The 26,893-nt window shown below is 40.5% G+C and overlaps 1 protein-coding gene across 2 annotated transcripts in view; it reads right to left on the bottom strand.

Annotated features, from left to right (window-relative positions):
- Positions 1-7,339: 7,339 nt before the first annotated feature.
- cnot10 (CCR4-NOT transcription complex, subunit 10) overlaps positions 7,340-26,893 on the bottom strand; it is a 36,006-nt gene continuing 16,452 nt past the window's right edge. For both annotated transcript variants that reach the window (XM_072570979.1, XM_072570980.1), the window contains exons 12-19: positions 26,388-26,564; positions 25,302-25,385; positions 24,411-24,524; positions 19,526-19,656; positions 17,947-17,982; positions 15,685-15,812; positions 11,811-11,886; positions 7,340-8,827 (exon numbers count right to left, since the gene is read on the bottom strand). In XM_072570979.1, coding sequence (XP_072427080.1) covers positions 8,679-8,827; positions 11,811-11,886; positions 15,685-15,812; positions 17,947-17,982; positions 19,526-19,656; positions 24,411-24,524; positions 25,302-25,385; positions 26,388-26,564 — 895 coding nt within the window. In that variant the 3' untranslated portion in view covers positions 7,340-8,678. The remainder of the gene's footprint in view (positions 8,828-11,810; positions 11,887-15,684; positions 15,813-17,946; positions 17,983-19,525; positions 19,657-24,410; positions 24,525-25,301; positions 25,386-26,387; positions 26,565-26,893) is intronic.

Genomic DNA, 26,893 nt, shown 5'->3' with positions numbered 1-26,893 from the left:
GGTCCCCGTTTAATTGCTGTCTGTGGCTCTGTGTTGTGTGCTGCCTAACTGATGCCATTAATTTGCTATTAAGTATTTTGGGATCATCTAAGGCCCATCACTCACCGTGTTCAACCTGTTCACTCCAGGTCCAACAAAACTTCAATTTCAAATTCTAAAATTCCTTCTTTTAAATTTAGCCCGAGGAATCCCCTCCCCAAAATATGGGGAGGCAATAGCCTGGTGGCATTTCATCTAATGTTCTGGGGACACAGGTTCAAATCCTGCCACAGCAGATGGTAAATTTGAGTTCAATAAAGACTCTGGAATTAAGAATCTAATGATGACTATGAAACCGTTGTTGAAAAGTTCCATTTGGTTCACTAATGAGACCTTGAGGTAAGGAAATTTGCCATCCTCACCTGGTCTGGCTTGCATGTGACTCCAGACATCACAGCAATGTGGTTGACTCTTAATAGCCATCTGGGCAATTAGGGATGGGCAATAAATGCTGGTCTAGCCAGAGATGCCCACATTCCATGAGTGAATACAAAATAAATGTCCTTTTCAAGATGTGGTGCCCACTTAGTGCACAGATGGAGTCTGACCAGAACTCTGCAGACTGTAACATTACTTTCAGCCTTTTACATTCCAGGACCTTTAAGATAAACAGCAACCTTCCATTAGGCTTTTTGTTGTCTTTCACCCATTTTTGGGATGTCCCCCAGGAAACTCTTCCAGCAATGAACTTCCCAGATTGATCGGAAAACTGATAGCAGCCACTGGTCAACTGTGTTTGCTGTTAATCGATGTCTCCTCCACCTTTGGAGCAAGAGTAATGGCACCATCTAGTGTAAGAATCAGGTACTAATGATATTGCTGACACCATATTAGAACGAGTTTGCATTTGACACAGAGCCACATAAAAGAAATAGTAGGGCTGATGACCAAAAGCTTCTTTTGAGAGATAAATTTTCAGGAACATCTTAAAGTTGAGAAGGATAGCAAGTCAGAAATATTAAGGGAAGGAATTTCAGAACTTGAGGACCCAGCTGACTGAAAACACATCTTCCCAATGGCGGAGCAATTAAAATTGAGGACGAGCTGGAGGCTTTCATTAACAGAGAGATCTTGGAGAGTTGTAGAGCTGGAAGAGTTTACAGAGAAAGGGAGGGGTGAGGCAAGAAAGGGAATTGCAAATAAGGATGAGAATTTAAAATTGAATTGATGCTTGACCAAGAATGATAGTGTCAGTGAGCATGATGGGTGGGAAGTCTCAAAAGTGTCCAAAGTGTTTAACAACAAATTAATAACAGTCCCAAAAACAACAATGTGGAAATGAATGCATAATTTGTTTTTATGATGTTCATTGAAGGATAAATATTGGCCAGAACACCAGGAAATCCATTTGTAACCTTTGATCAAGTTTCCACTTTTCTTGTTTCTGAGCTAGAAGTTCATGGTTTCAAGTTTAATTTCAGAGATAATGACAATCCCAGAGCAGTAACTGAGGAAATGTTTCACTGTTTCATCTTTCAGATGTGATGTTAAATCGAGGTCAGCATCCTGTCCAATGTTTATCCCTCAATCAACATCTAAAATTGTCGTCATTACATTGCTGTTTGTCATAACTTGCTGTGAGCAAAATTAACTGCCATGTTTCCTGCATTACAACAGCAACTGCACTTCAAATACTTCATTAGTTTTATATCTAGTGGTTGTAAAAGGTGCTATAGAAATACAAGTTCTTTCTGCTGTTGCTCATCTGGGTTTTATCAACCGCTATCATGCATCTGAATGAGCCACATTTTGCCACAGTCATTTTGCCACATTTTTTCACTTTATTGTTACAAATTATAGATGTGTTGACATAATTGCAGTTTAACTTTCTGGAATTAGCTAGAATATTCATGTGACCATAAATATATGTGACCCCATCTCTGCTAAAATGTTTAACCCCCTTATTCTGAGATTATGCCTAATGGTCCTCGGCTCTCCCACAAGGGGAAACAACCTTTTCACATTTACCCCGTCAAGTCCCCTAAAAATATTATATCTTTCAGCAAGATTACCTCTCATTCTTCAAAATTCCAATGAGTATAAGCCTAACCTACTTGTTATCAGCCTAGTTAATATTCTCTGGACTGCCTCCAATGCCCGGCTATTTTTCCTTCCATATGGAACCCAAAACTGTTCACATTGTTCAAGCTGTAGTCTGACTAGTGCCTTGTATAGGCTTACCAATACCTCCCCTTTAAACACCATTCCTTTCGAAACAAAGACCAACATTCCATTGCTTTCCTAATTTCCTGCTGAACTTGGATGTGAGCTAATAGTGATTCATGCCTGAGGTCTCCCAAATCCCTCTGTGCTGGAACTTTCTGAAATCTTGCTCCATTTAAGTAATATTCAGCTCCTTTATTCTTCCTGCCAAGTGCACAACCTCACATTTTTCCACAATATACTCCATCTGCCAAACCTTTGCCAACTTGCTTAATGGGTCTACATTCTTCTGCAGATTCTGTGTCATCCTCATTACTTGCCTTCCCACCAATAAATTTATATTCCTCGTCCAAGTAATTAACACAAATTGTAAATAATTGTGACCCTAAAACTGATCCCTGCAGCACTTCAGGAGTTATAGGTTGTCATTCTGGAAATGCCCCCCTTATCCCAACACTGTCTTCTTATTAGTTAGCTAATCCTCTATCCGTGGTAATATGCTACCTTCAAAACCAAGTGCTCTTAAGTAGCTTTATGTGCGGCACTTTATCAAATGCCTTCTTAAAAGTCCAATATATTACAACCACTATTTTCCCTTTATATATCCTGCTTGTTGCCTCCTCAAAGAGTGCTAGTAAACATGTCAGTATGATTCCCCTTTCATGAAGCTATGTTGACCCTGCTTGATCATATTATGTATTTTTAAATGCTCTGCTAGCACATCGTTTAAAATATACTCTAACATTTGCCCAATAACAAACATCAGGTTAACAGGCCTATATTATCTGTTTTTGTCTCCCCTTATTGAATAAAGATGTTACACTGGCAGCTTTCTAATCCTTGAGCTTTTTCCAGAATCTAAGGATGTGTGGACAATTACTACCAGCATATCCATTGTCTCCATAGCTACTTTCTTTAATATCCCATCAGACCCAGGAGACATATTGACTTCTAGCCCCATTAGCTTCCCTAGTGCCTGTTCTCTGGTGACATATTGCATTTACCTCTTCTCCTTCTTTTGCCAGCTGATTCTTTAGTAATTTTAAAATGCTATTAGTATCTTCTATTACAAAGACTGATGCAAAGTATTTATTCAATTTCTCTACCATTTCCTAGTCCCCCATTATTATTTCTCCAGCCTCATTTTCTATGTTTACTTTGGCTTCTCTCTTCCTTTACACATTAAAGAATCTCTCGTTGTCTGTTTTGATATTACTCAAAGTTCATCTTTTTGCTTGGTCATAGTCATAGAGATGTACAGCATGGAAACAGACCCTTCGGTCCAACCCATCCATGCCGACCAGATATCCCAACCCAACCTAGTCCCACCTGCCAACACACGGCCCATATCCCTCCAAATCCTTCCTATTCATATACCCATCCAAGTGCCTCTTAAATGTTGCAATTGTACCAGCCTCCACCACATCCTCTGGAAGCTCATTCCATACCCATACCACCCACTGTGTGAAACAGTTGCCCCTTACTTCTCTTTTATATCTTTCCCCTCTCACCCTAAAACTATGCCCTCTAGTTCTGGACCCTCCCACCACAGGGAAAAGACTTTGCCTAATTATCCTATCCATGCCCCTCATAATTTTGTAAACCTCCATAAGGTCACCCCTCAGCATCCGACGCTTCAGGGCAAACAGCCCCAGTCTGTTCAGCCTCTACCTATAGCTCAAATCCTCCAACCCTGGCAACATCTTTGTAAATCTTTTCTAAACCCTTTCAAGTTTCACAACATCTTTCTGATAGAAAGGAGACCAGAATTGCATGTAATTTTCCAACAGTGGCCTAACCAATGTTTTGTATAGCCACAACATGACCTCCCAACTCCTGTACTCAATACTCTGACCAATAAAGGAAAGCATACCTTCTTCACTATCCTATCTACCTGCGACTCCACTTTCAAGGAGCTATGAATCTGCACTCCAAGGTCTCTTTGTTCAGCAACACTGTCTAGGACCTTACCATTAAGTGTATAAGTCCTGCTAAAATTTGCTTTCCCAAAATGCAGCACCTCACATTTATCTGAATTAAACTCTATCTGCCACTTCTCAGCCCATTGGCCCATCTGGTCAAGGTCCTGTTGAAATCTGAGGTAACCCTCTTTGCTGTCCACTACACCTCCAATTTTGGTGTCATCTGCAAAATTACTAACGGTACCTCTTATGCTCGCATCCAAATCATTTATGTAAATGATAAAAAGTAGAGGATCCAGCACCGATCCTTGTGGCACTCCACTGGTCATAGGCCTCCAGTCTGAAAAACAACCTTCCACCACCGCCCTCTGTCTTCTACCTTTGAGCCAGTTTTGTATCCAAATGGCTAGTTGTCCCTATATTCCGTGAGATCTAACCTTGCTAATCAGTCTCCATGGGAAACTTTGTTGAACGCCTTCCTGAAGTCCATATAGATCACACCGACCGCTCTGCCCTCATCTATCCTCCTTGTTACTTCTTCAAAAAGCTCAATCAAGTTTGTGAGACATGATTTCCCACGCACAAAGCCATGTTGACTATCCCTAATCAGTCCTTGCCTTTCCAAATACATGTACGTCCTATCCCTCAGGATTCCAACAACTTGCCCACCACCGAGGTCAGGCTCGCTGGGCTATAGTTGTCTTTTGACATTTTTAAAACTTATCCAATCCTCTGCTTAACACTAATCTTTGTCAAATTGCATGTTTTTCTTTCAATTTGATGCTACTCCTGGCTGACCTAACATGAGCCTAAGTTTGACATCAGCAGAATGGCCTCCAGTTTTGTGTGTGATTTGCAGGTTGGACAGATGATAAGACATAGGATGGGTGGCTGACAATTCTCGATGTTAGATAAGATGGGAGAGCAAAGAGATCGTCAACACTGCAGAAACAAAAGTTACATTTCAATTTACTGAGGAGGTGCTTGAACAATGAAAGTTGTACTGTTCTTTGCCAATTTGTATTACCAATTCAGTGACAATAATTACTTTGCGAAACAAAGCAATTACTAAGCCATAAATGAGTTACAGATTTAAACGGTTTTCTGAAACCAGTTTCTGCTCTAATAACAAAACAGGTGTCTTATTCCCTCTGTCTCCTAGCTCAGCGAGTGAGATAATAAATGAGAACAAGAACAGAATCTATTATAAGGTTTATCCCTTCCCCTGCATAGTTCATCTGATAGAGAATATCCTCCCATATATATTGTGACCAGGCAATCACTCAGCTTCCTCATGAGGTTAAGGGAAGAGAGCCAAACACGATTATGCTTCCCATTGAATAAATATAAATGAAACAAAGATGTACTGGCAGTGTGTAAAAGCCCCAAGTAATTTGTAAAGAAATATATATTATTCAAAAACCACCTGATGGATTGTTTGTTGCCTATAGAAGTTTTAAGTTTCTAGATCTCTCCATAACTCTTTATATCATGAGTTGATACATAGATATTATCCTGAGCAAATATTCCAGCTGCCAGCTCCATGACACATACGGGGGAGCGTTGCATTATCAGAGTGGGGTTTTTTCAGATGAGACATTGCATTGAGGGTTAGTCGGCCCTCTTGGGGAAAGGAAGTAAGAGAGCCATGGCTACAATTCTGAAGAAAAGCAGGAATCTTCTCCCTGGTGTTCTAACCAGTATTCAGGTCCTCAACAAACAGTATCTGGCTATCATCACATGGCTGTTTATGAGATTTTGCTGTGCACAAACTGGCTGCTACATTACGCAAGAACTGCACATGAGGAGTACTCCATGAGCTGTGAAATGTTCTAGAAAGTCTTGAGGTTATGAAAAGTACTGTATAAATAAGTCTCTCAATGAAATTGACACGTAAAAGATTTAGAAAATTTGAGGTTTAGAGTAACAAGATGACTTGATGTTGCATTTTTAATAACTAATTATACTGGATATTGAAAGTAATGGTAAAGGACTACTCTAAATTCAATGTTCCAAGATTCAACAATTAAACCTCCTGGCATTCGTAATAGACAGAATACCTAGTGTTAATAATTGCAGATCATAGACTGCTCCATCGCACTCAAGCAGGTCATTTACTCCAACATATCTAAATTGGTACTTTTCACAAGTGTTCCTCACCAACCCCCCCCCACTTCAACTATCTTAGTCACTGTGCCTTGGGATGTCTTATACCCACGTAAGAGGCCTTTTTATTAACATTAGATTAGTATTCTTTACAGTGCATCAGGACTCTATACTGTATCGGTTCCGTCAGCCTAGAATTCAGCCTGGAGCAGATATAAAGCTGACTCCCTAGTTAAGCATTTCACCCTCTGAGCCACAACAGTCTCCACACTGCATAGCACATTTTAAGGCTTCACTAATTTCATATTGGGAGGATGAAACTCCAAACCTCCAAAACCGATTTAAATAATTTTGAGTGAAGAAGCTTCATGAAGGAGATTGCACACAAACTAGAAAGATGAGACTGATAGCTCTCTCTGTTGGATTATCTTAGCATGTTAGGCTTCTGTCAAAGCAGGTAAAAGGTTTTTTTTTCCCCAAAAGCAAATGCTGCTTGAATTTCTGGCACAGTCTTCAGCAGGACATGAAAATGGAAAGAAACCCCTATCCATAGAATTGACTAAAGCAATGAGAATTGGCAGGCATAACATCAAATTAAATAAATGGAGGGGTACAATGTTTATGCTCCTGTGTCAGGATAATGAGCTGAGTACCAGGTAAACTTGCAAAGAAAGGGAAAGGTAGTTGGTATGGAACAACTGCATTCAGTTCTGGGCACCAGGAAGGACTCACTGGTCTTACAGGGGGTGCAGAATGATAGTAAGCTTAGAAATTTAATTTAGGAGGGTATGTTCCATCAACAGGGGCATATCCACTTGTAAGGTGATGGAGAAAGTTTTGTTCGGTAATGGTATCAGGAAGAATTAAGTAGGTGGAGTTAAGACACATTAGTCACAACTTAACTGAAGCGTCAAGGATTGGTTGACCTTATAATGATTTATCATGTTCCCAAAAACAATCTAGATCTTTTAATATGCTTCATTCCAAAGACAAAATTAGAAACAAGATAGTGAACATTTAATGACCTTAGAGGAATATAGTCACAGATTCAACAGTAGCTACACCCAGGACAAAGTGATCAGAAACAGAAAAGAAAAATCGGTATAGTGCACATTTCACTATGCTTATGCTTTATTCACAATTGCAGAATATTTCCAAAATATCATTTTATTTTCTATATTTAAGAGTGCGTGATTTGTCACGTTTTATAATACATTGGAATCTCTCAGTCCTGCACTAACCCAGATAGTGGCCTGTTTACTGGGCAGAGAATCAATAATTATAGTCACATTTGGTAATCATCTGGTATTAAATCAAAGATGTTAGATAATCGCAAGGTACTGTGGCTGCAGGGTCCGCCCAGCATGGGAGATAACTCTGGGCACTGTTCTCTTTATCAGTATCATCAGCATCCACATTGGATCACTGGGATTGCAAAGCCTTTTGGCAAATCACGTTTGGTTGGCTGCCTTTTGGAGAAATGAGATCCCATTGCAGAGATAGCATCCATTTTGGAACTTCCCTGATTAAAGTTATAGTATAAAAGTCACTTATTCTTTATTTATTTGGTATAATCCAACTTTTGATATATTTTGTTAGGTCTGTTGTTTTTACACAGAATGAGTATCTCCAGAAAAAAAATAGATTGCCCCCAAAAAGCTTGGTAAAGATTATTTACAAAAAAGGTAGTTAGCACAATTAACCAGTTACGAGATACTCCCATAAATGATCAGCAATGTTCACCGAGTAGAAATCATATCCCTGGACAGTTTATTTGGTTCAGACACTGCACCTATTTCTCCTCCTTGTTCCCACCTCAGCCAGTATAGTGGCAATGCCAACATTTCAAAGCTGAATCAAGGGGACTTGTAAATCCCACCTCAAGGGACAAATATTCCAAAGTCATTCTAAGTATAAATTTATCAATCTTTCACTTGTCTTCCTGGAACCAAAACTCAACCAACAATCTCCAAGGCAGCTTGACTAAAGGATAATATACAGAAGTGTTCAGTAACATACACAGTATTGGTGGGTTACTAAAGGGACAATACAAAATGGCATTTGTTAACATACAGTGTAATCATTGGACCAGTTCAAAAGCTGGAAATATTAACAGGGAACAAACCTGAAACAGCTATAAATACTGCAATTACAAATCATTACCCAGAAAAACATTTAGAAAAACTCAACAAACCTACAAATTCCAGAAACATTATGAATCTATCCTTGTACCACTGCCAGGATACTTGAGGTCTAAATGAGGTCCAAATCTAAATCAAAATGCTGTCCACAGCTTTGTCAAAGTAACGACTGAAGAAACTGTATTCCTGCTCCAGCTAGCTGTTGGAGCTCACAACAAGGGCTGTTTCCCCTTCCAACATTTCCAATTCGTTTCCCAGTTGTAAAATGTCTGCAGGAAAATGCACAACAGTGACTGGTGTTGAGGTCTCATTTCCTTTGGACAGTGTTGAATGGTGGTGGCTGAACCGTCTGAATGGACTGAAACACTGATTTCTTTTTTACATCAGATGACAGGGCTTTCAGTGAGGGCAGCAGCTGGTTCCTCTTGATGATCTGTAGTGCCAACTGTGTGTTGCCTGTCCCCCCCAAAAAAAACACCAACGAATGAGAATACCGTTGAGAAATATAACTGGTCATGGACAATTAACTATCAGCAAACAAGATAGAAACGGTACAAGTTCTTAAACATAAACTTTAGCAAGTTTAATACCTGACAACAATAAAGTGTGCATATGCAGTCCTGTACATGACAGGAAGGAAAGAAACAAAGGGCTGAGAGCCATTTAGCCCTTCAAGTCCACCTTCCTATCTTGGTTCCATATCTTTTAATACACTTACTTCTCAATCCCATTCTCCTCGTAACCCTTGATGCCCTTGACAATCAAGAAACTATCTCCATCTTAAATATATTCAATGACCTGGCCTCACTCTCTGGCTGAAGTTTCTCTTTATCTCCGTTCTAAAAAGGTCTTCCCTTTACTCTAAGGCTGCGCCCTGGGGTCCTCGTCTCTCCTACCAATGGAAACATCTTCCCAACATCCATCCTGTCCAGGCCATTCAGTATTCTGTAAGTTTCTATTAGATATCCCCTTAGCCTTCTAAACTCCATGTATAGAACCAGAGTCCTCAAACGTTCCTCATATGTTAAGCTTTTTATTCCTGGGACCGCTCTTGTGAACCTCCTTTGAACATGTTCCAGGACCAGTACATCCTTCCTGAGACATAAGGCCCAAAATGCACACAATACTCCAAATGTGATCAGACCAGCGCCTTAGAGAGCTTCAGAATTACATCCCTGCTTTTATATTCAAGTCCTTTCAAAATAAATGCCATTGTTGCATTTGCCTTCCTAACTACTGACTCAACCTGCAAGTTTACCTTGAAAGAATCCTGGACTAGAACTCCTAAGTCTCTTTGCAGTTCAGACTTCTGAATTTTCTCCCTATTTAGAAAATCGTCCATGCCTCTAGTCTTCCTACAAAAGTGCATGACCTCACACTTTCCCACACTGTACTCCAACTGCCACTTCTTTACTCACTCTCTCATGTTCAAATCTTTCTGCAGCCTCCCTGCCTCTTCAATGCTACCTGTCCCTCTACCTACCTTTGTAGCATCTGCAAACTTAGCCACAATGCCCTGAGTTCCTTCACACATATCGTTAATGCACAAGGTGAAAAGTTGCGGTCCCAAAACTGAGCCTTGCAGAACACCACTTGTCACTGGCTGCCATTCTGAGAAAGACCCTTTTATCCTCACTCTCTGCTTTCTGCCAGACAGCCAAGCTTCTATCCATGTTAGCACCTTGCCTCTAACACCATGGGCCCTTAGCTTTCTCAGTAGACTCCCATGCGGCACCTTGTCAAAGACCTTCTTGAAATCCAGGTAGATAATATCCAGTGGCTCTCCTTGGCCTAACCTACTCATTACTCTTTCAAAGAATTCTGGCAGATTTGTCAGCCATGACCTCCCCTTGAAGAAACCATGCTGACTTTACCCTATTTTACCATACACGAAGTATTCAGAAACCTAATAGAACATAGAACAATAGAACAATACAGCACAGAACAGGCCCTTCGGCCCACGATGTTGTGCCGAACTTCTATCCTAGATTAAGCACCCATCCATGTACCTATCCAAATGCCGCTTAAAGGTCGCCAATGAATCTGACTCTACCACTCCCACGGGCAGCGCATTCCATGCCCCCACCACTCTCTGGGTGAAGAACCCACCCCTGACATCTCCCCTATACCTTCCACCCTTCACCTTAAATTTATGTCCCCTTGTAACACTCTGTTGTACCCGGGGAAAAAGTTTCTGACTGTCTACTCTATCTATTCCTCTGATCATCTTATAAACCTCTATCAAGTCACCCCTCATCCTTCGCCGTTCCAACGAGAAAAGGCCGAGAACTCTCAACCTATCCTCGTATGACCTACTCTCCATTCCAGGCAACATCCTGGTAAATCTTCTCTGCACCCTCTCCAAAGCTTCCACATCTTTCCTAAAGTGAGGCGACCAGAACTGCACACAGTACTCCAACTGTGGCCTAACCAAAGTCCTGTACAGCTGCAACATCACCTCACGACTCTTGAATTCAATCCCTCTGCTAATGAACGATAATACTCCATAGGCCTTCTTACAAACTCTATCCACCTGAGTGGCAACCTTCAAAGATCTATGTACATAGACCCCAAGATCCCTCTGTTCCTCCACCTGACCAAGAACCCTACCATTAACCCTGTATTCCGCATTCTTATTTGTTCTTCCAAAATGGACAACTTCACACTTGGCAGGGTTGAACTCCATCTGCCACTCCTCAGCCCAGCTCTGCATCATATCTAAGTCCCTCTGCAGCCGACAACAGCCCTCCTCACTGTCCACAACTCCACCTATCTTTGTATCATCTGCAAATTTACTGACCCACCCTTCGACTCCCTCATCTAAGTCATTAATAAAAATTACAAACAGCAGAGGGCCCAGAACTGATCCCTGCGGAACTCCACTTGTAACTGGACTCCATGCTGAATATTTACCATCTACCACCACTCTCTGACTTCGACCGGTTAGCCAGTTTTCTATCCAATTGGCCAAATTTCCCTCTATCCCATGCCTCCTGACTTTCCGCATAAGCCTACCATGGGGAACCTTATCAAATGCCTTACTAAAATCCATGTACACTACATCCACTGCTCTACCCTCATCCACATGCTTGGTCACCTCCTCTTTCACAATGGACTCCAGGAACTTATCCATGCCAGAGGTCAGGCTAATCAGTCTCCACATAGGTAGAAGAATCTGCCTCATTTAATTTGCCCAGCCATTTGGGAAGAATTGGGATTTGTATATATAAGCAAACTTTAATTTGTAACTAATCTCTCAGAAACAGAACATTTGTGCCCATCTATTTTTTGTCACCTCACCCACAGGTAAAGTTTCTGTACACACTCACAAAACAAATACTTATTTGAATGAGGCTAAGAGGGAACAATCTTTCCCTATACATGTTCTGATTACAAAGCAATATTTTAAATCTAATTAAATAATTAGACGTGAATTTACCATTCTGCAATTCAAGGTACACAGCCAATAGGATACCTTCTGGAGGGATCTCTTTGGGATTAACCATTGAAGCAGCCTACAATGTAAAAACAAAAGACAACATAAGAATGGGTGATAATTCAATATTACAGTTAGATTCTTCTTCAGTAAAGGATAAAGGGGATAAGAGAAACCTGCAGCACTTTATGAAATGTTTTCTGGTAACGCATATGAATGTCAGTTATTATATCTCCACCTGTACTATTCACATTTTAAAAAATCACTTGCTGCTAATGTAACAGATGTTTTTCAAAACTATGATAAAGAGTGTACAGAGTACAATCACCAGGATCTTGCCCAGTTTGGAGCGTTTCAGCTATGGAGAGAGACTAGATTGGTAGTTGTCTTCCTTAGATCAGAGGCCAAAAGGAACTGATTGAGGTCCACAAAATTACAGAACAGATAGAGAGGGTGTAGATACAAAAACAGAGGGATCAATGGCCATAGATTTAAGGTAAGAGGTTTAGAGGGAATTTAAGGAATAATGTTTTCACCCAAAGGCTGATTGGCTCTCTTCCCACCACAGAAAACAGTAACCATCTTCCTTCTCCCCTAACTGGATCTTAAACACCACCCATCCAATCTCCTCTGCAAAAGTCTCAGGTGCTCAAACCACAATCCCCAATGCCCCTAATCTACCTGGTCCTGGGTTCAATTGAGGCGTTGATCCTGGCACAGCTTCCTGTCCCTGCAGTACCCAGTACTGAGCTCTTGGCACTCCTAGCACTACTGGAGCTGCCAAACAGATTGAACAGCAGCTCAAGGGTGGTAATTCTTCTCATTAAATGTCAGAGGTCCCACTCTGCACCACCTGAGCATACTGACCTGCAGTCTGTGGGGCAGGCTTTTCTTGCCAGGTGCCCATCAGAGTGTGAAATTCAAAAATCCCAGGCAATGATTATCTCCAACATGAGACAATCTAATTATCACCCTTTTGATTAGATGGACAATCAGATTTGCTTTCCAGGGTACAAGCAGTCTGTTCCCCCACCCGGCTCTGGAACATTTGATTTACTAATCAAAATAAACAACAAGTGAGATTATGGTTAACAAGATCTCAACATATAAATAGAAAGCAAGAATCATCAGTAGTGCTTCGTCTGGAGGCTCACTGAATAGGTTACCTTGTATGGTTAAGAAACATCTGGAAATGAACCTTCCAGCTCAGCGAGCAAACCTACAAATCTTCTCAAAACTCACTAAAGATCACAACAAACTTGAATGTTTATTTCTTCCTGAGCTACTATACTCCCCACAAAAAGTGCAGAGGGAAATGTAACACAATGAATATCTACAACAGCGAATGACGGTGCTAAAAGTAATCCCAGGTCCAGATGATGAGCAACGCCGAATACGGAAAGCCAGGGAGGAAAAGTGTGATTGCTCAAAATTCACAATAGAGGACTGGAGTCTGATAAGGTCAAAAGCAGTGATATACAGTACACATTATTCTTGTACTGAAAGTTGATAAATTATTGCAGACTGTGATTAAAGATAAAAAGAAACAAATAAGAAGAAAGGCACAGGTTGATTATATATAGCAAACACGGATTTGCAATGGATCAGTCACAGGACTATAAAGGAAATTTGAATTTTATTTTCTTCACTCATGGGACGTGGTCATTGCTGACTGAGTCAGCATTTATTGCCTGTCCCTAGTCGCCCTTGAGAAGGTGGTGGTGAGCCCCTTCTTGAACTGCTGCAGTCCAAGTGCTGTAGGTTGGTTTACAGTGCCTTCAATGAGGGAATTTCAGCATTTTGACACAGCAACAGTGAAGGAACAGTTTCATATTTCTCAGTCATGATGGGGAGTGGCTTGGAGGGGTGTTTGTAAGTGGTGGTGTTCCCATGTAGCTGCTGCCCTTGTCCTTCTAGATAGAAGTGTTCACAGGTTTGGAAAGTGCTGTCTGAGGATCTTTGATGAATTTCTAAAGTGCATCATGTAGATAGTGAGCACTGCTGCTGCTGACTGTTGGCGGAGGAGGGACTGAACGTTTGTATATGTGGTACCTATCAAGCATGCTGCTTCGTCCTGGATGGTATCAAGCTTCTTAAGTGTTCTTGGAGCTTCAGGCCAAAGGGGAGTATCTCATCACATTCCTGACTTGTGCTTTGTAGACAGTGGACAAGCTAAGGAGAATCACGTGCAAAGTTACTTGCTGCAGTATTCCTAGCCTCTGACCTACCCTCGTAGCCACTGTGTTTATGTGGCAAGTCCAGTGGAGTTTCTGGTCAATAGTAACCTGCAGGATGTTGATAGTGGGAATTCATGATAGCAACACTACTGAATGTAAAGGGGTGGTGATTAAATTGTCTCTTATTGGCGATGATCATTGCCTGTTTTTTTTAAGTGTTTCTTAGCACTTATCAGCCTGAGCCTGGATATTGTCCAGATTCTGTTGCATTTTAATAGTATCTGAGTCATCGCAAATGGTGCGGAATATTGTACAATGAGTGAACTTCCCCCACTTCTGACCTAACGATAGAGGGGCGGGTCATTGATGAAGCAGGTGAAGACGGTCAGGCTCAGGACATTACTTGAGGAACTCCTGCAGAGATGTGCCGGAGCTGAGACAACTGACCTCCAAAATCCACAACCATCTTCTTACATGCCAGGCATGACTCCAACCAGAGAGTTTATCCCTGATACCCACTGAATCAAATGCTGCGCGGCCATCTCAATGTCACACTCAGTGGATTGTGGTCTTGATGTCAAGGGCTGTCACTCTCATCATGTTTGAACCAGGACTGTAATGAGGTCAGGGACTCATTACATTGGTGGTGGCGTATATTGAAATCCCCACCCAGAGTACATTTTATGCCTTTGCCATCCTAAGTGCTTTCTCCAACTGTTGTTCAAAATGGAGTAGTACTGTTTCATTAGCCGAGAGAGGATGGTACCTGGTAACCAGCAGGAAGTTTCCATGTTTAACCTGGTAAGATCCAAAGTCAATATTGAGGACACCTAGCACAACATCCTCTAGACTTTACACCACTGTTCTGCCACCTTTCCTGGGTCTGTTGCGCCAGTGGGACAGGACATATCGGGAGTGGTGATGGTGGAACAATGCCTGGGACATTGTCTGTTAGTATGATTCCCTGAGTATGTGAGACAATTCTCCCAATAGCTCCCAGATATTACTGAGGACGACTTTGCAGAGCTGACAAAGCTGTTTCTGCTGATGTCACTTCTGGTGCCTAGGTCAATGTCAGGTGGTCTGTCTGGTTTCATTCCTTTTTTGAGACAAGGCTGAATGTCCTGCTAGGCCATTTCAGAGGGCAGTTAAGAGTCAACAACATTGTTGTGTGTCTAGAGTCACACGTAGGCCAGACCAGGTGAGGATGGCAGGTTTCCTTCCCTGGAGGATATCAGTTAGCCAGATGGGTTTCTCCAACAATCGACAATAGTTTCATGATCATCAGTAGGTTCTTAATTCCAGATATATTTTATTTTATCCATTTTCCACCATCTGTCATTGTGGGACTTGAACTCAGGCCCCCAGAACATTAGCTAAATTTCTGGATTAACAGTCTGGCAATAATACCTTAGGGTATTGCTACTCTATTCAGTAAATAAATCAGGAATTAAAAACACTTCAAGGACTCTCTTCTAAAGAAAAATAGTTCCAACATACTTAGTTATTTAAATGTGAGACTAGCACAGATGGTCAACAGCTAGTCAGTCAAAAAATTCCCGATCTCCTACAAATGTAAGGCATGAAAAAAACCCAGTACTTTTGACTTTTCAGACTCAACATAATTAGAAGACAGTATGTTATCCCTATCCTTTAATCTAAATGGATAGAGCCATATTTCATAGAGTTGTTTTTCTTACCTGGTGAAGACATTTGCGTGCCTTGTCATATTCACTACGTAGGCAATATGCACTTCCCAGGTTGAAGAGCATCATTGCACAAGCAGATGAAACCGAATTGGGGTAACACTGCAGAATCTGTTTGCCAGCTGTTAAATGTACAAAATAAAACTCATTAAAATCACAAAAGCACAGCACAGGAGGTCATTCAGCCCATAATATCCGTGTAAGCTCTTTCAAACAGTAATCCAGTTAATTACATTGCTCTGTTCTTTTCTGTATCTCTGCAATGTTTTCTTCCAAAAACATTTATCCAAATCCTTTTTGAAATTTATTGCCAAGTCAGACAATACATTCCAAATCCAGAACCACAAAAAATCTCTCTCAAAAGGAAAAAAGGAGTGGGCCCATTCAGTTCCATGAATCTCAATAAGATCATGCTTAAAATCATTACTTCAACTAGACTTTCCTGCACTACTTCCCTATTCTCTTAGTAGCAAAGATCTATCAGTTTTCAACATGAATGGACTCAATGAGAAAGCACCCACACCTCTATGGAGAATTAAGGAAGTTGACAACCTTTTGAGTAGAGACATTTTTCCTCAACTTAGTCCTAAATGGCCAACCCCCTTATCTTGACTGTGTCATCCAGTTCTAGAGTCCACAGCTAGGAGTAACATTCTCTTTACATATATCTTGTCAAATACAAATTTCTGTTTCAATCAAATAATCCTATTATTCTTCATTGTTCAGGAAATGTAGGTCTCATTTCCTCAACTTCTCCTCACAGGACAATCCTTCATTTCAATAATAAGTCTACACTCTCTTTAAGGTAAGTGTACCCTTCCTTGGTAAGGAAACTCCTGGACCTTTGAGGCACTTGAGCTCAACTTTCAAAAGACTTCCAACCTTGAGACAAACAAATCTCTATTCTTTATGCTCAAGAGAAAACTACTTGATAAATACCAAATAAAAATCCAATGATTGGATGTGAATACAGGAGGTATGGTTAGTATGTTTGCAGGTGACACCAAAATTGGTGGTATAGTGGACAGTGAAGATGATTACGAGGCCAATGGGCTAAGGAGTGTTAGATGGAATTTAATTTAGATAAATCTGAGGTGTTGCAATTTGGTAAGGCAAACCAGGGCAGGGCTTATACAGTTAATGGTAAGGCCCTGTGGAGTGTTGCCAAAGGGGTACAGGTGCATAGTTCCTTGAAATTGAGTCACGGATAGTCAGGGTGGTGTAGGAAAAGTATGGCTCGCTTGCCTTCGTTGGTCAGAAAATTTAGTTGGGATGTCATGTCGCAGCTGTACAGACTTTAGCGACGTCACATTTAGAATATTGTGTATAATTCTGCTGCCGTTCTATTGGAAGGATATTGTTAAACTTGAGAAGGTGCAGAAAAGATTTGCAAGGATGCTGCTGGGACTGTAGGGTTTGAGTTATAGGGAGAGGCTTTTTTCCCCTGGAAGTGTTGGAGGCTGAAGGTGATGTAATAGAGGTTTATAAAATTGTGAGGGACATGAATATGGTAAATAGCAAAGGTCTTTTTCCTAGTGTGGGGGGACCAAAACTACAGGGCATTGGTCTAATATGGGAGGGGAATGGTTCAACAAGAGCCTGAGGGATAACTTTTTCACACAGAGGGTGGTGTATGGATGGAACAAGCTGCTAGAAGTGGTGGTGGTGGGTACAATTACAACACTTAAAAGGCATCTAGATGGGTATATGATTGGGAAGGGTTTATAAGGATATGGACTACCTACTGGCAAATGGGACCAGGTCAGATTGGGACGCCTGGTAGGCGTGGGCAAGTTGGACTGCAAGGTCTGTTTCCATGCTATATGACTCTATAGGTATCATGATGCATAAACTAATACACCAACTTACACAGTGCAATAAAGATACAATCTCCAAGCATGAAGTGAAAATATGAAGAAATATTGAAAAGAAATCAAGGAAGAAAAATCAAATTGGTGCTTTTCTTTGATGCTGTCCTTAATGGCGTAGATTCCAAAATAACCAGAAAACATCAGGAGTAACATCCAAATTAATCAGTCGTAAATGCTTAACTGGAAGTTAGCACTACTTTGCTTCAATAATAGAACAAAGCCCAAACGTATGTGCTGTCCACATTCTAACTTAATGACTGGAACTTTTTCACTCTTCCACAGGTTTTCCTTATGGGTGTTTTCCAATAATCTTTATTCCAAATTTCCAGTAACTATAGTATTTTGCTTTTGTTCTGAAATGTGATATTTTTAACAGTATACTTACAGTTCTCCATCTGTTCACTTTCCCCTCGGTCAGATCCTGAAAGAAAAGCCAAGATCTCTCAATTTACATTTACTTTCCAAGTATCCAACATTAATTTAATTGATGAATAAAACAGGAGCTGAAGAAAATGCACACACTCTCATTCATGTATTGTAGCCTTTTGAAATCATGGTAGGATATACAACTTCCATAGTACTCCCGAATCAATCACCTCTGTCATCTAGATGACAAAGGCAGTAGATGTTTGGCAGCACTATCTCATGGAAGCTCCCCTCTAACTCTTATACTCATTATTACTTGAAGTTTTGTGACTGCCCCCTCACTGGAACTGGGTTAAAATACTGGAATTCCATCCCTCATGGCACTGTGGGTGTAGCTGCATCACATGAACTGCAGTAATTCAAGCAGGCATTTCAACATCACCTTCTGAAGGGAAATAAGGAGGGGTAATAAATAACAACATGTCCTGAGAATGAATAATAACAGTAGGGAAAATACTATCAGTCATTGTAGTGGATTAAGGAGAAAGAGGCGAGAGAAAGGGAAGCACTGGGTCTAGTGAGAGTGCCGTTAGAGAAGTGGAGGCAGAGCACTGTTCGGAGGATCACTAGCTGGTGAGGATGACCTGTCAAGGTTCCACAACAGGAGAAAGAAGAACTACAATCGTTGAGGTGTTGTACATGCAGTGGGTTTAACTGGGTTTATGGCAGCACTATTAGAAGCAATTCCAGAATTCATGAACATTCATTGGAGATTTATGGTCTCCCAGTACCAGTTATCACAAGGGCAGGAGAAAGTTTGTAGGTCTTACTGTAAGAATTGTGATTGGGGATTAGCAATTTCTTTAGTAGATACACTCTGAACAGCACTTGAACAATTTAATAAGCACCAAACACTTTCCCTTTTTGTAAATCTGTTTTAGCAGTTGTAAGAAATAGTAGAAAAAACATTTACAGAAAGCATCTGAGCAATGATGAAAGCTTGCTTCAGCTTTTCTCAAGAAATTACAATTAATCAAGTTTCAAAGACCACACTTTAGGAACGATGTAACAGTCTTGCAGTGGGTGGAGAGACTGACTACAATGGTACTAAGGATGAGGAAGTTCAGCTACTAAGACAGACTGGAGAAACTGGGACTGTTCTTCCTGGAGCATAGCAGGTTATGAGGAGACGTATAGAAGTGTTCAAAAATCGAGACAATTTGATACAGTAATCAAAACTAAAACTGCTTTCACTTTAGAAGGATTATAATTAGCAAAAGAGGAAAGCAGTAGAGTTTTTCCCTATGAGCAATAAGATATGATTATCTGGAATCTACTGCATGAAAGGGAGTGGAGGAAGATTCAATAGTAACTCGTGAAAGGATTTTTTTTCAAATGAAAGAAAAGATTTGTAGGACTTTGGTAAAACAGCAAGGTATGGGACTAATGGGACAGCATTCAAAGAGCCAACAGAATGGGCCACTCCAGTATTTTATGATTCCATGGAAATATTGTCCTCAAATAAATCCATTCCTGAGAAATCAACAAAAAGAATGCAGCTGACAGAGTAAATCAGAAACAAGCAAGACATTATTCACCTTGATCTTGTTCATTTGATGAAACTCCCAGGAACACATCAGTGATATTTTCAGGATTCAAGTGAGTGATGGCATCAGAGATTCTATCCAGAGAAATGAGGGACTCTGCTGCATACAAGTGACCCAGAAACCTAAGCCCAATTATAAACAAACACAGTCTGAAATGTCAATTTAAAATAACGCATATAAGAAATTATTTTGAACCACACAACAATAACACACAAAAAATCAGATATCCTTAACATACCAATTAGTCGTCAATATTTATGATGTTGCTTTTTAAAAATGCCACACAAAAATAAAGGGAGAGGGATGGAGTCCACATCTGTGCAACAGAACTCGAAGTGGGAACTGGAAATAATTACTCAGTCTTCGCAATATTTAATTGGAGGAAATTTCTGCACATCCAGTTCTGGATGTTAAATAAGCAGTCTGGTGAGTTAACAGCTGTGAAGTCAGACAGCAATGGTGATGATGTTCAGCACATTTAAGTGAGTGGGCAAAGGTCTGGCAGATGGAATACAACATTAATAAATGTGAAGTCATTCACCTTGGTAGGAGTATTATTTGAATGGTGAAAAGTTGCAGCATGCTGCTATGCAGAGGGACCAGGGTATCCTGGTGCACGAATCACAGAAGGTTGGTCTGCAGGTACAACAGGTAATTAGGAAGGCAAATGGAATTTTGTCCTTCATTGCTAAAGAGATCGAGTTTAAAAGTAGGGAGGTTATGCTGCAGCCGTATAGGTGCTGACGAGGCCAAACTTGGAGTATTGCGCGCAGTTTTGGCCTCCTTACTTGAAAAAGGATGCACCGGCACTGGAGGCGCTGCACAGGAGGTTCACTAGGTTGATTCCAGAGTTGAGGGAGTTGGTTTCTGAGGAGAAACTGAGTAGATTGGGATTATATTCACTGGAATTTAGAAGAATGAAGGAGGAATCTAATAGAAACATACAAAAATATGAAGGGAATAGATAAGATAGAAATAAAGAGGATGTTTCCACTGGCAGGTGAAACTTGGACAAGAGGGCACAGCCTCTAAATTAGGGGCAGCAACTTTAGGACAAAATTGAGAAGGAACTTTTTAACCCAGAGGGTTGTAAATCTATGGAATTTCCTGCCCAGTGAAGTAGTTGATGCTACTTTAGTAAATGTTTTTAAAGCTAAGATAGATTTTATTTAAACAATAAAAGAATTTAAGGGTTATGGTGAGAGTATGGGTAAATGGAGTTGACGCCATGAAAAGATCAGCCATGACCTTAATAAATGGCGGAGCAGGCTTGAAGGGCCAGATGGTGTACTCCTGCTCTAGTTCTTATGTTATTTTGTTGTATTGAACATTTTTCTTGCAGTTGGTTTATTTGATTCCATTTATTCATTTGCAAACCACCTCTTCCAACTCAACATTCAACAACGTACATTTTTATAGGAGTGTAACATAGAAAAACATTCCGAAGCATTTCACAGTCAAAAAGGGGTGTTCCCCAGAAAAATAAATTTGAATAAAGCATATATATAAAAGGGCTGTAGAAATGGTGAAGAAAAAAAAAACATTTGGGAAAGATAAGAGGGGTTAAGGCAGAAAACCAGCAATCACAAGGGAAAACAGTGAGGCTTTCATTAAAAAGGATAATGAAAGTACGTTAACACCATTTATGGACGAAGGAAATCATGTTAAACCCAGCGCAAAGTGTCATTCCTCATTGGAAGTGAAACGTAGAATTTCCAGAGTCATCATATAAGTTAAAGATTTTGTAAAATTATGCAAAACGCCTCAATTTACCTGTATTTTAGACCCCGGATGACAGAAAGCACAGAGCAGGTTGCTATATTTAACAAAGATTACTACTTATTACAAATAAATAGATTCTAGCTATATAAATAATTATGAACCACTGACATAACTATGAGCTAAAACTCTAACCTCCTTATAAAACTCCCTCACACACAGACAAGACAAAACAACTGGTGTTATAGGTGGAGAGAAAGACTGAGATGGAAGGGAAATAAACTGACTTAAGTGTCATTTTTTTTAAAAACTGTCAAGAGTAAGAAGCAGTACCATCCCTGTCCAGAGATACAATAGCTTCTGACTAAATCTTCACACTGACAAACTGTTTAGCTGCTTGGGAATCAATCACATTGCTCTTGCAGGCACAAGGTCTTAGCCATTAATTATTCTCACCATTAAATAAAAGCGATCAGCTACTTGTTGCCAGCCAACATTTGTTTTTATTAATTTATGGGACGTGGACATTGCTGACTGGCAAGCATTTATCGCCCGGTCTTAGTCACCCTTGATTAGGTGATAGTGAGAGTTGCCTTCTTGAATCGCTGCAGTCTACATGCTGTAGGCTAGCCCACAATGCCTTTAGGGAGGGAGTACCAGGATTTTGACCCAACAAGCAAAAGAAACGGCAATATATTTCAAAGTTGGGGATAAGTGACTTGGAAGGGAACTTGCAGATGCTGGTGTTCCATGTATCTGTTTGCCCTTATCCTTCTGGATGGAAGTTAGTATGAGTGCTATCTAAGGATCTTTGGTGATCTTCTGTAATGCATCTTGAAGATGGTAAAAGCTGCAGCTACTGAGCATCAGTGGTGGAGAGAATGGATTCTTAAGGATATGGTTCCAATCAAGTGAGCTGCTTGTTCCGGACGGTTTCAACTTGAGTGTTGGTGAAGCTGCAATCAGCCAGCTAAGTGGGGAGTATACCATCAAACTCCCAACTTATGACTTATAGATGGTGACAGTAAGTTATTCACTGCAGTATGCTTAGCCTCTGACCTGCAATTGTAGTTACTGTGTTTATGTGGTGAGTCCAGTTGAGTTTCTGGTCAGTGATAACTCTCAAGAGTTATCAGCGATGGTAACACCATTGAATGCCATGGGGTGGTGATTAGATTGTTTCTTATTGGAAATGGAGTTCCCTGACATTTGTGCAGTGCAAAGTTTATTACAACTTGTCAGCCCAATGCTGGGTATTGTCTCGTTCCTGTTGCACTTGAACATTGACTTCTTCAGCATGAAGGTTAGTTAATGGAGCTCAACATTGCGCAATCTTCAGTAAACATCATTGATGAAGCTGAAGATGGCTGAGCCTAGCGCACTCACTCAAGAACTACTGCAGAAATGCCCTGGAGCAGAGATGACTGACCTCCAATAACCACAACCATGTTCCTACATACCAGATTTGACTCTGACTAGCAGAGAGTTTGCCCTGAGATACCCATGATTCCAGTTTTGTCAGGGCTCCTTTATGCCACACTTGATCGAATGTAGCTTTGATATTAATGACTGTCAAACACACCTCAGCTCTGGAATTCAGCTCTTTTGTCCATGTCTGAACTAAGACTGTAATGAGTTCAGGAACCTGGCAGATCCCAAACTGGGCACCACTGAGCATGCGCTCAATTTGATAGCACTGTTGATGACACCTTCCATCACTGTACCGATAATTGAGTGAGGACCGATGGGACAGTAGCCGGCTGCTCTGTCTATACAAGACATACCTGGACAATTTTCCACATTGTTGGCTAGATCCCAGTATGCACCCAAACAGCTTGGCTAGGAGAGCAGAAAGTTGTGGAGCATAACTCTTCAGTACTAAGTTGGAATGCTGTCAGCACCCAAAGCCTTTGCACATATCCCCTAGCTCCAGCTCACCTGCAAGTAAACCTCCTCCAGGGTGTTTGAACAAGAGCAGTGTAAACAGCATTCACAACAAGTGTTAGTAGCCTGCTTTCAAAACTTGCAATATCTTTTCCATAATCCTTGGCTTTTAAAAAAAGCCCTTTCCTTATTTCAGTCCATAATCAAAAATACAGTGAAAGTGGCTCAAAAGAATGCAGTATTATGGAGTATCCAAAAGCCTTTGAGAATGAGAAATATGTCAAAGGAACAGAGGGTGAAAAGTGCTCTAAGGTGTTCAAGGAGGAGATGGCCATTTGAGGAAATTCCAGGAAACATTAAAGGATGAATTCAGTCAGCATTTAGAAAGATAAAGTCTGACCAGGGCCATTATGCACATGTTTGTGAAGGATAGATCATCCTCATGTAACCATGTTTCGAGTAAGTCACTACATGTGATGAGATGCCACATAACAGGTTGATTATAAAGGTCAAGCAAATTACTCCATTCACTGCCCTCCTAACTACTGTCAGAATCAAATAAACCAGAGCTGCCCTGAACCAGCTAAATGTAAAACTCATGTGCATCAACAAGGCCATTTACACTAACCTCAGCATCAATGGATGAAGTCACGTGGCACAGTGGGCCTCTGAGCCAAAGACTCTGGGTTCAATCCCACCCCAGAACTTAATTGCCAAGAAAGAAGTGTTCATAACACAGCCAGTATCTTTCTAATTTGCATTTTTTTCTAATACACCAATGGAAAGCAGTGAGACCAGATAAGATTCCTGTTCAACAATATGATTGGAAAAATGTTGGAGCTACTACAGATACTATCCATAGTTAACTTGCATGTACAAGTGTGCATTACCACTATAATTCAGACACTGACTGAACCCTAACATACCACAAGCATCATTGCCCAGTTTGCTCCTACCTCAGTCCCTCAATTACTGAGACTCTTTCCACTAGGAACAAACGCAGAAAGAAAAATGTATCTGACTGCATTGCTCTGCAGGGAGCCACTTTGAATGCAATGGTCTGATGTTTTCATGGCAATGGGAAAAGAGCTGAACAGGGCTAAATGGATAACAGCTCGCACAAGAATGATAGGCATGAATGGTCTTTTCCTCAGGTGTTGCTCATTTCATGTATATGTCCTCCAATACTCTAAGTTAAAATAAGCAAATTACTTCATATGCAAAGTTAACAATCCTATATGTAATTCCATAATATTATTTCTTAGTTACTTACTTTAGAGACCCAGACAGTTTAGTCTGCTGCAGAAGATTCTCTGCATGATTTAAGGCCATAAGGTTGTCACCAAGTGCAAGGGCAACATACGCACTGCCAGCCAGGATAGAACATCTGAAAGAACAGAAAATAAAACTCTACATTGTCTGTCTGCAATCCTATTCCTCTATTCATTAGTGGATTTCAAATTGGAATTGAAGCCTGCTCTAGAATTTCATTGCATTTATAATCTATAGTCATTAATTTCAACAGAACTCCCATTATTTGAGCAGTTTTTGAGGGTTACTTCTGCTTTGGTAAACATTTGTCTGGAGCTGATTGTTTAGGAAATGAACTGCACACTTCTCATTCTGTTCTTCCCCACGTTCAATTGCATCTTTATAGCTGAGTTAGATAGGGCAGAGGTGAGAAAGTCATCTGAAGTCACTGGAAACTTGAACATAGAGAATTATATACAGAATAAATCAACTTTCCATTACATAAGACAACAGCAAGAGACACTGCAGAATATAAGAAAAGACCTGAAAACAACAAATGCTGGAGATCACAGCAGGTCAGACAGCATCCACAGAGAGATAGCAAGAAAAAAACTGGTGGCAAAACAAGCTAGATCTGTTCTGAACAGGAATTGACTGCAATGTGTTAAAAACAAGTCCTTTTCTCACAGAATTGCAGCCAACTGCAGCACAGATTTTTATGTTAAATGTTTGAAATATTCATGAATTGGGGTTCCTAATGTGCAAAAAGCTTCCATCACATTATTACATTAAGTTGAAAGGACTCTAGCAATGAGCATAGGGATAGAAATCAACGCTGACCTAGTCGGCGATACTCGAAAACCCTCGGGTAAATAAGAAAGAAAATGTATAATGCAGAGGAAAGCATTCATACCTCAGATTGTCCAATTCCTCTTTCCTTAATGGAGAAGATGGTGGACCTGGAACTAAGAACTTATCTCCTTCATGAGGCTTACCACTGTAAAATGAGAGAAAATAATTTCAGCTATATTAAGGTAACAATATTAGAATTTTTAATTAATGTGGTATGGAATTCAATGGGCAGAGGATGACCAACTTGTACTAAAAAGATTAATGTAATATGGTAGCTGTTGCTATGAGAAGAAAGCCATTGCAACATAACAGGTCATTCAGACCGTTGAGTTCAAACCAGCTCCCTGCAGAGGAATACAGTCAGTCAGTTCTATTTCGTCTGGAGGAGTGAAATTAGTGACAAGGATTACACAGCGTACAGCAGAATCTAATGGCAGCAGCTCAGGCCTCGCTGATATTTAGCTGATGGAAGATTCCACCTCATGCGACACTGAATGTCAAAGGGGAGGGCATTCTGACTCAGAGCAGTGAGGGATGGGGGAGGCGGTGGTGGAAAATGAGAGCTGCTGTTAACCTTCACACAGCAGAAAATTGACCTAATAGCTGTGGATGTTATCAAAGAATACTACAGTTATTTCTGGTATAATGCGAATTGGCTATAATGCAATTGATGAATAGTGGATGCTGTTTGAATAGCACGAACTTTCTACTGCACAGATAGAGATTTTCTATAGTGATCTTCTCCAGCACGATGTTCTATTGCATTAGGTCGCACCATTGCGTTATACCAGAAATACCTGTATGCAACTGAGGGGAAGAAAGGTAATGCTCATGCATGAATGGTTGAGGGGTTGGAGAGGTGATTTGTCAAATCATTTATCAATTGCTTATACCAAATATTAATGCTATGAAGCAAACCAACAAACGTAAAAGCACAAAAACATAAAACAGCATGAGAAATACAAGTAGGTCAATTAGCCCTTTGATCCAGCTCAGCCACTCAAGAAGATCACAGTTAATCTTCAACCTTAACTGCACTTTTCTATACTATCACTTATCCCTTTAGTAAAGGAAATAGGATTCCAAAACAGGACTTCACCGACACTACACTTGTACAGTCACTGATATATCTTTCAATGCCCCGTACCTGCAGGCCTCAGTGTTTTCATTGCTGGTTTCACCACTGCTTGACTGATTGAAATTTCTTAAACCATTATCTTTCTTGGTCTCCTGTTGATCTTCAGGGAGCAGCAGCAAGGCATTTCTTAAGCAGATAGCTGCAAACTCCATACTAGCTACAGGAATGGCTGAAGACTGCCCATCGCTGCAGAACAAAAAGAACAAAATACCATTTTATTAAAAGCTTCATGGCCTTAAAATTCAAATTTAAACTTTTATACCAATAAATTCCCAACATACGTTTCAGTACCAGTGCCTTAGACTCTTTTTGGTTGATGCATAAAATCTTGAAGCCTCTAAATTCCAGTCCCCATTGATAGCAAATCAGTCAGTCAATGTAACTAATGAAAGGAAAATTCATATACCAAAAGGCCCATCATATGCCTATGCCAGTTCACTGATAGAGCTATCCAATTAGTCCTGTTCTCTCCCCCATCCGCCAGTAGTCTCAAAATTTCTCTTTTTAAAGTATGC

This window comes from Chiloscyllium punctatum, chromosome 5, assembly GCF_047496795.1.
Source record: "Chiloscyllium punctatum isolate Juve2018m chromosome 5, sChiPun1.3, whole genome shotgun sequence".
Lineage (NCBI taxonomy): Eukaryota > Metazoa > Chordata > Chondrichthyes > Orectolobiformes > Hemiscylliidae > Chiloscyllium > Chiloscyllium punctatum.
Note: the sequence above shows the minus strand (reverse complement) of the source record. Positions and strands in the feature narration are given on the sequence as shown.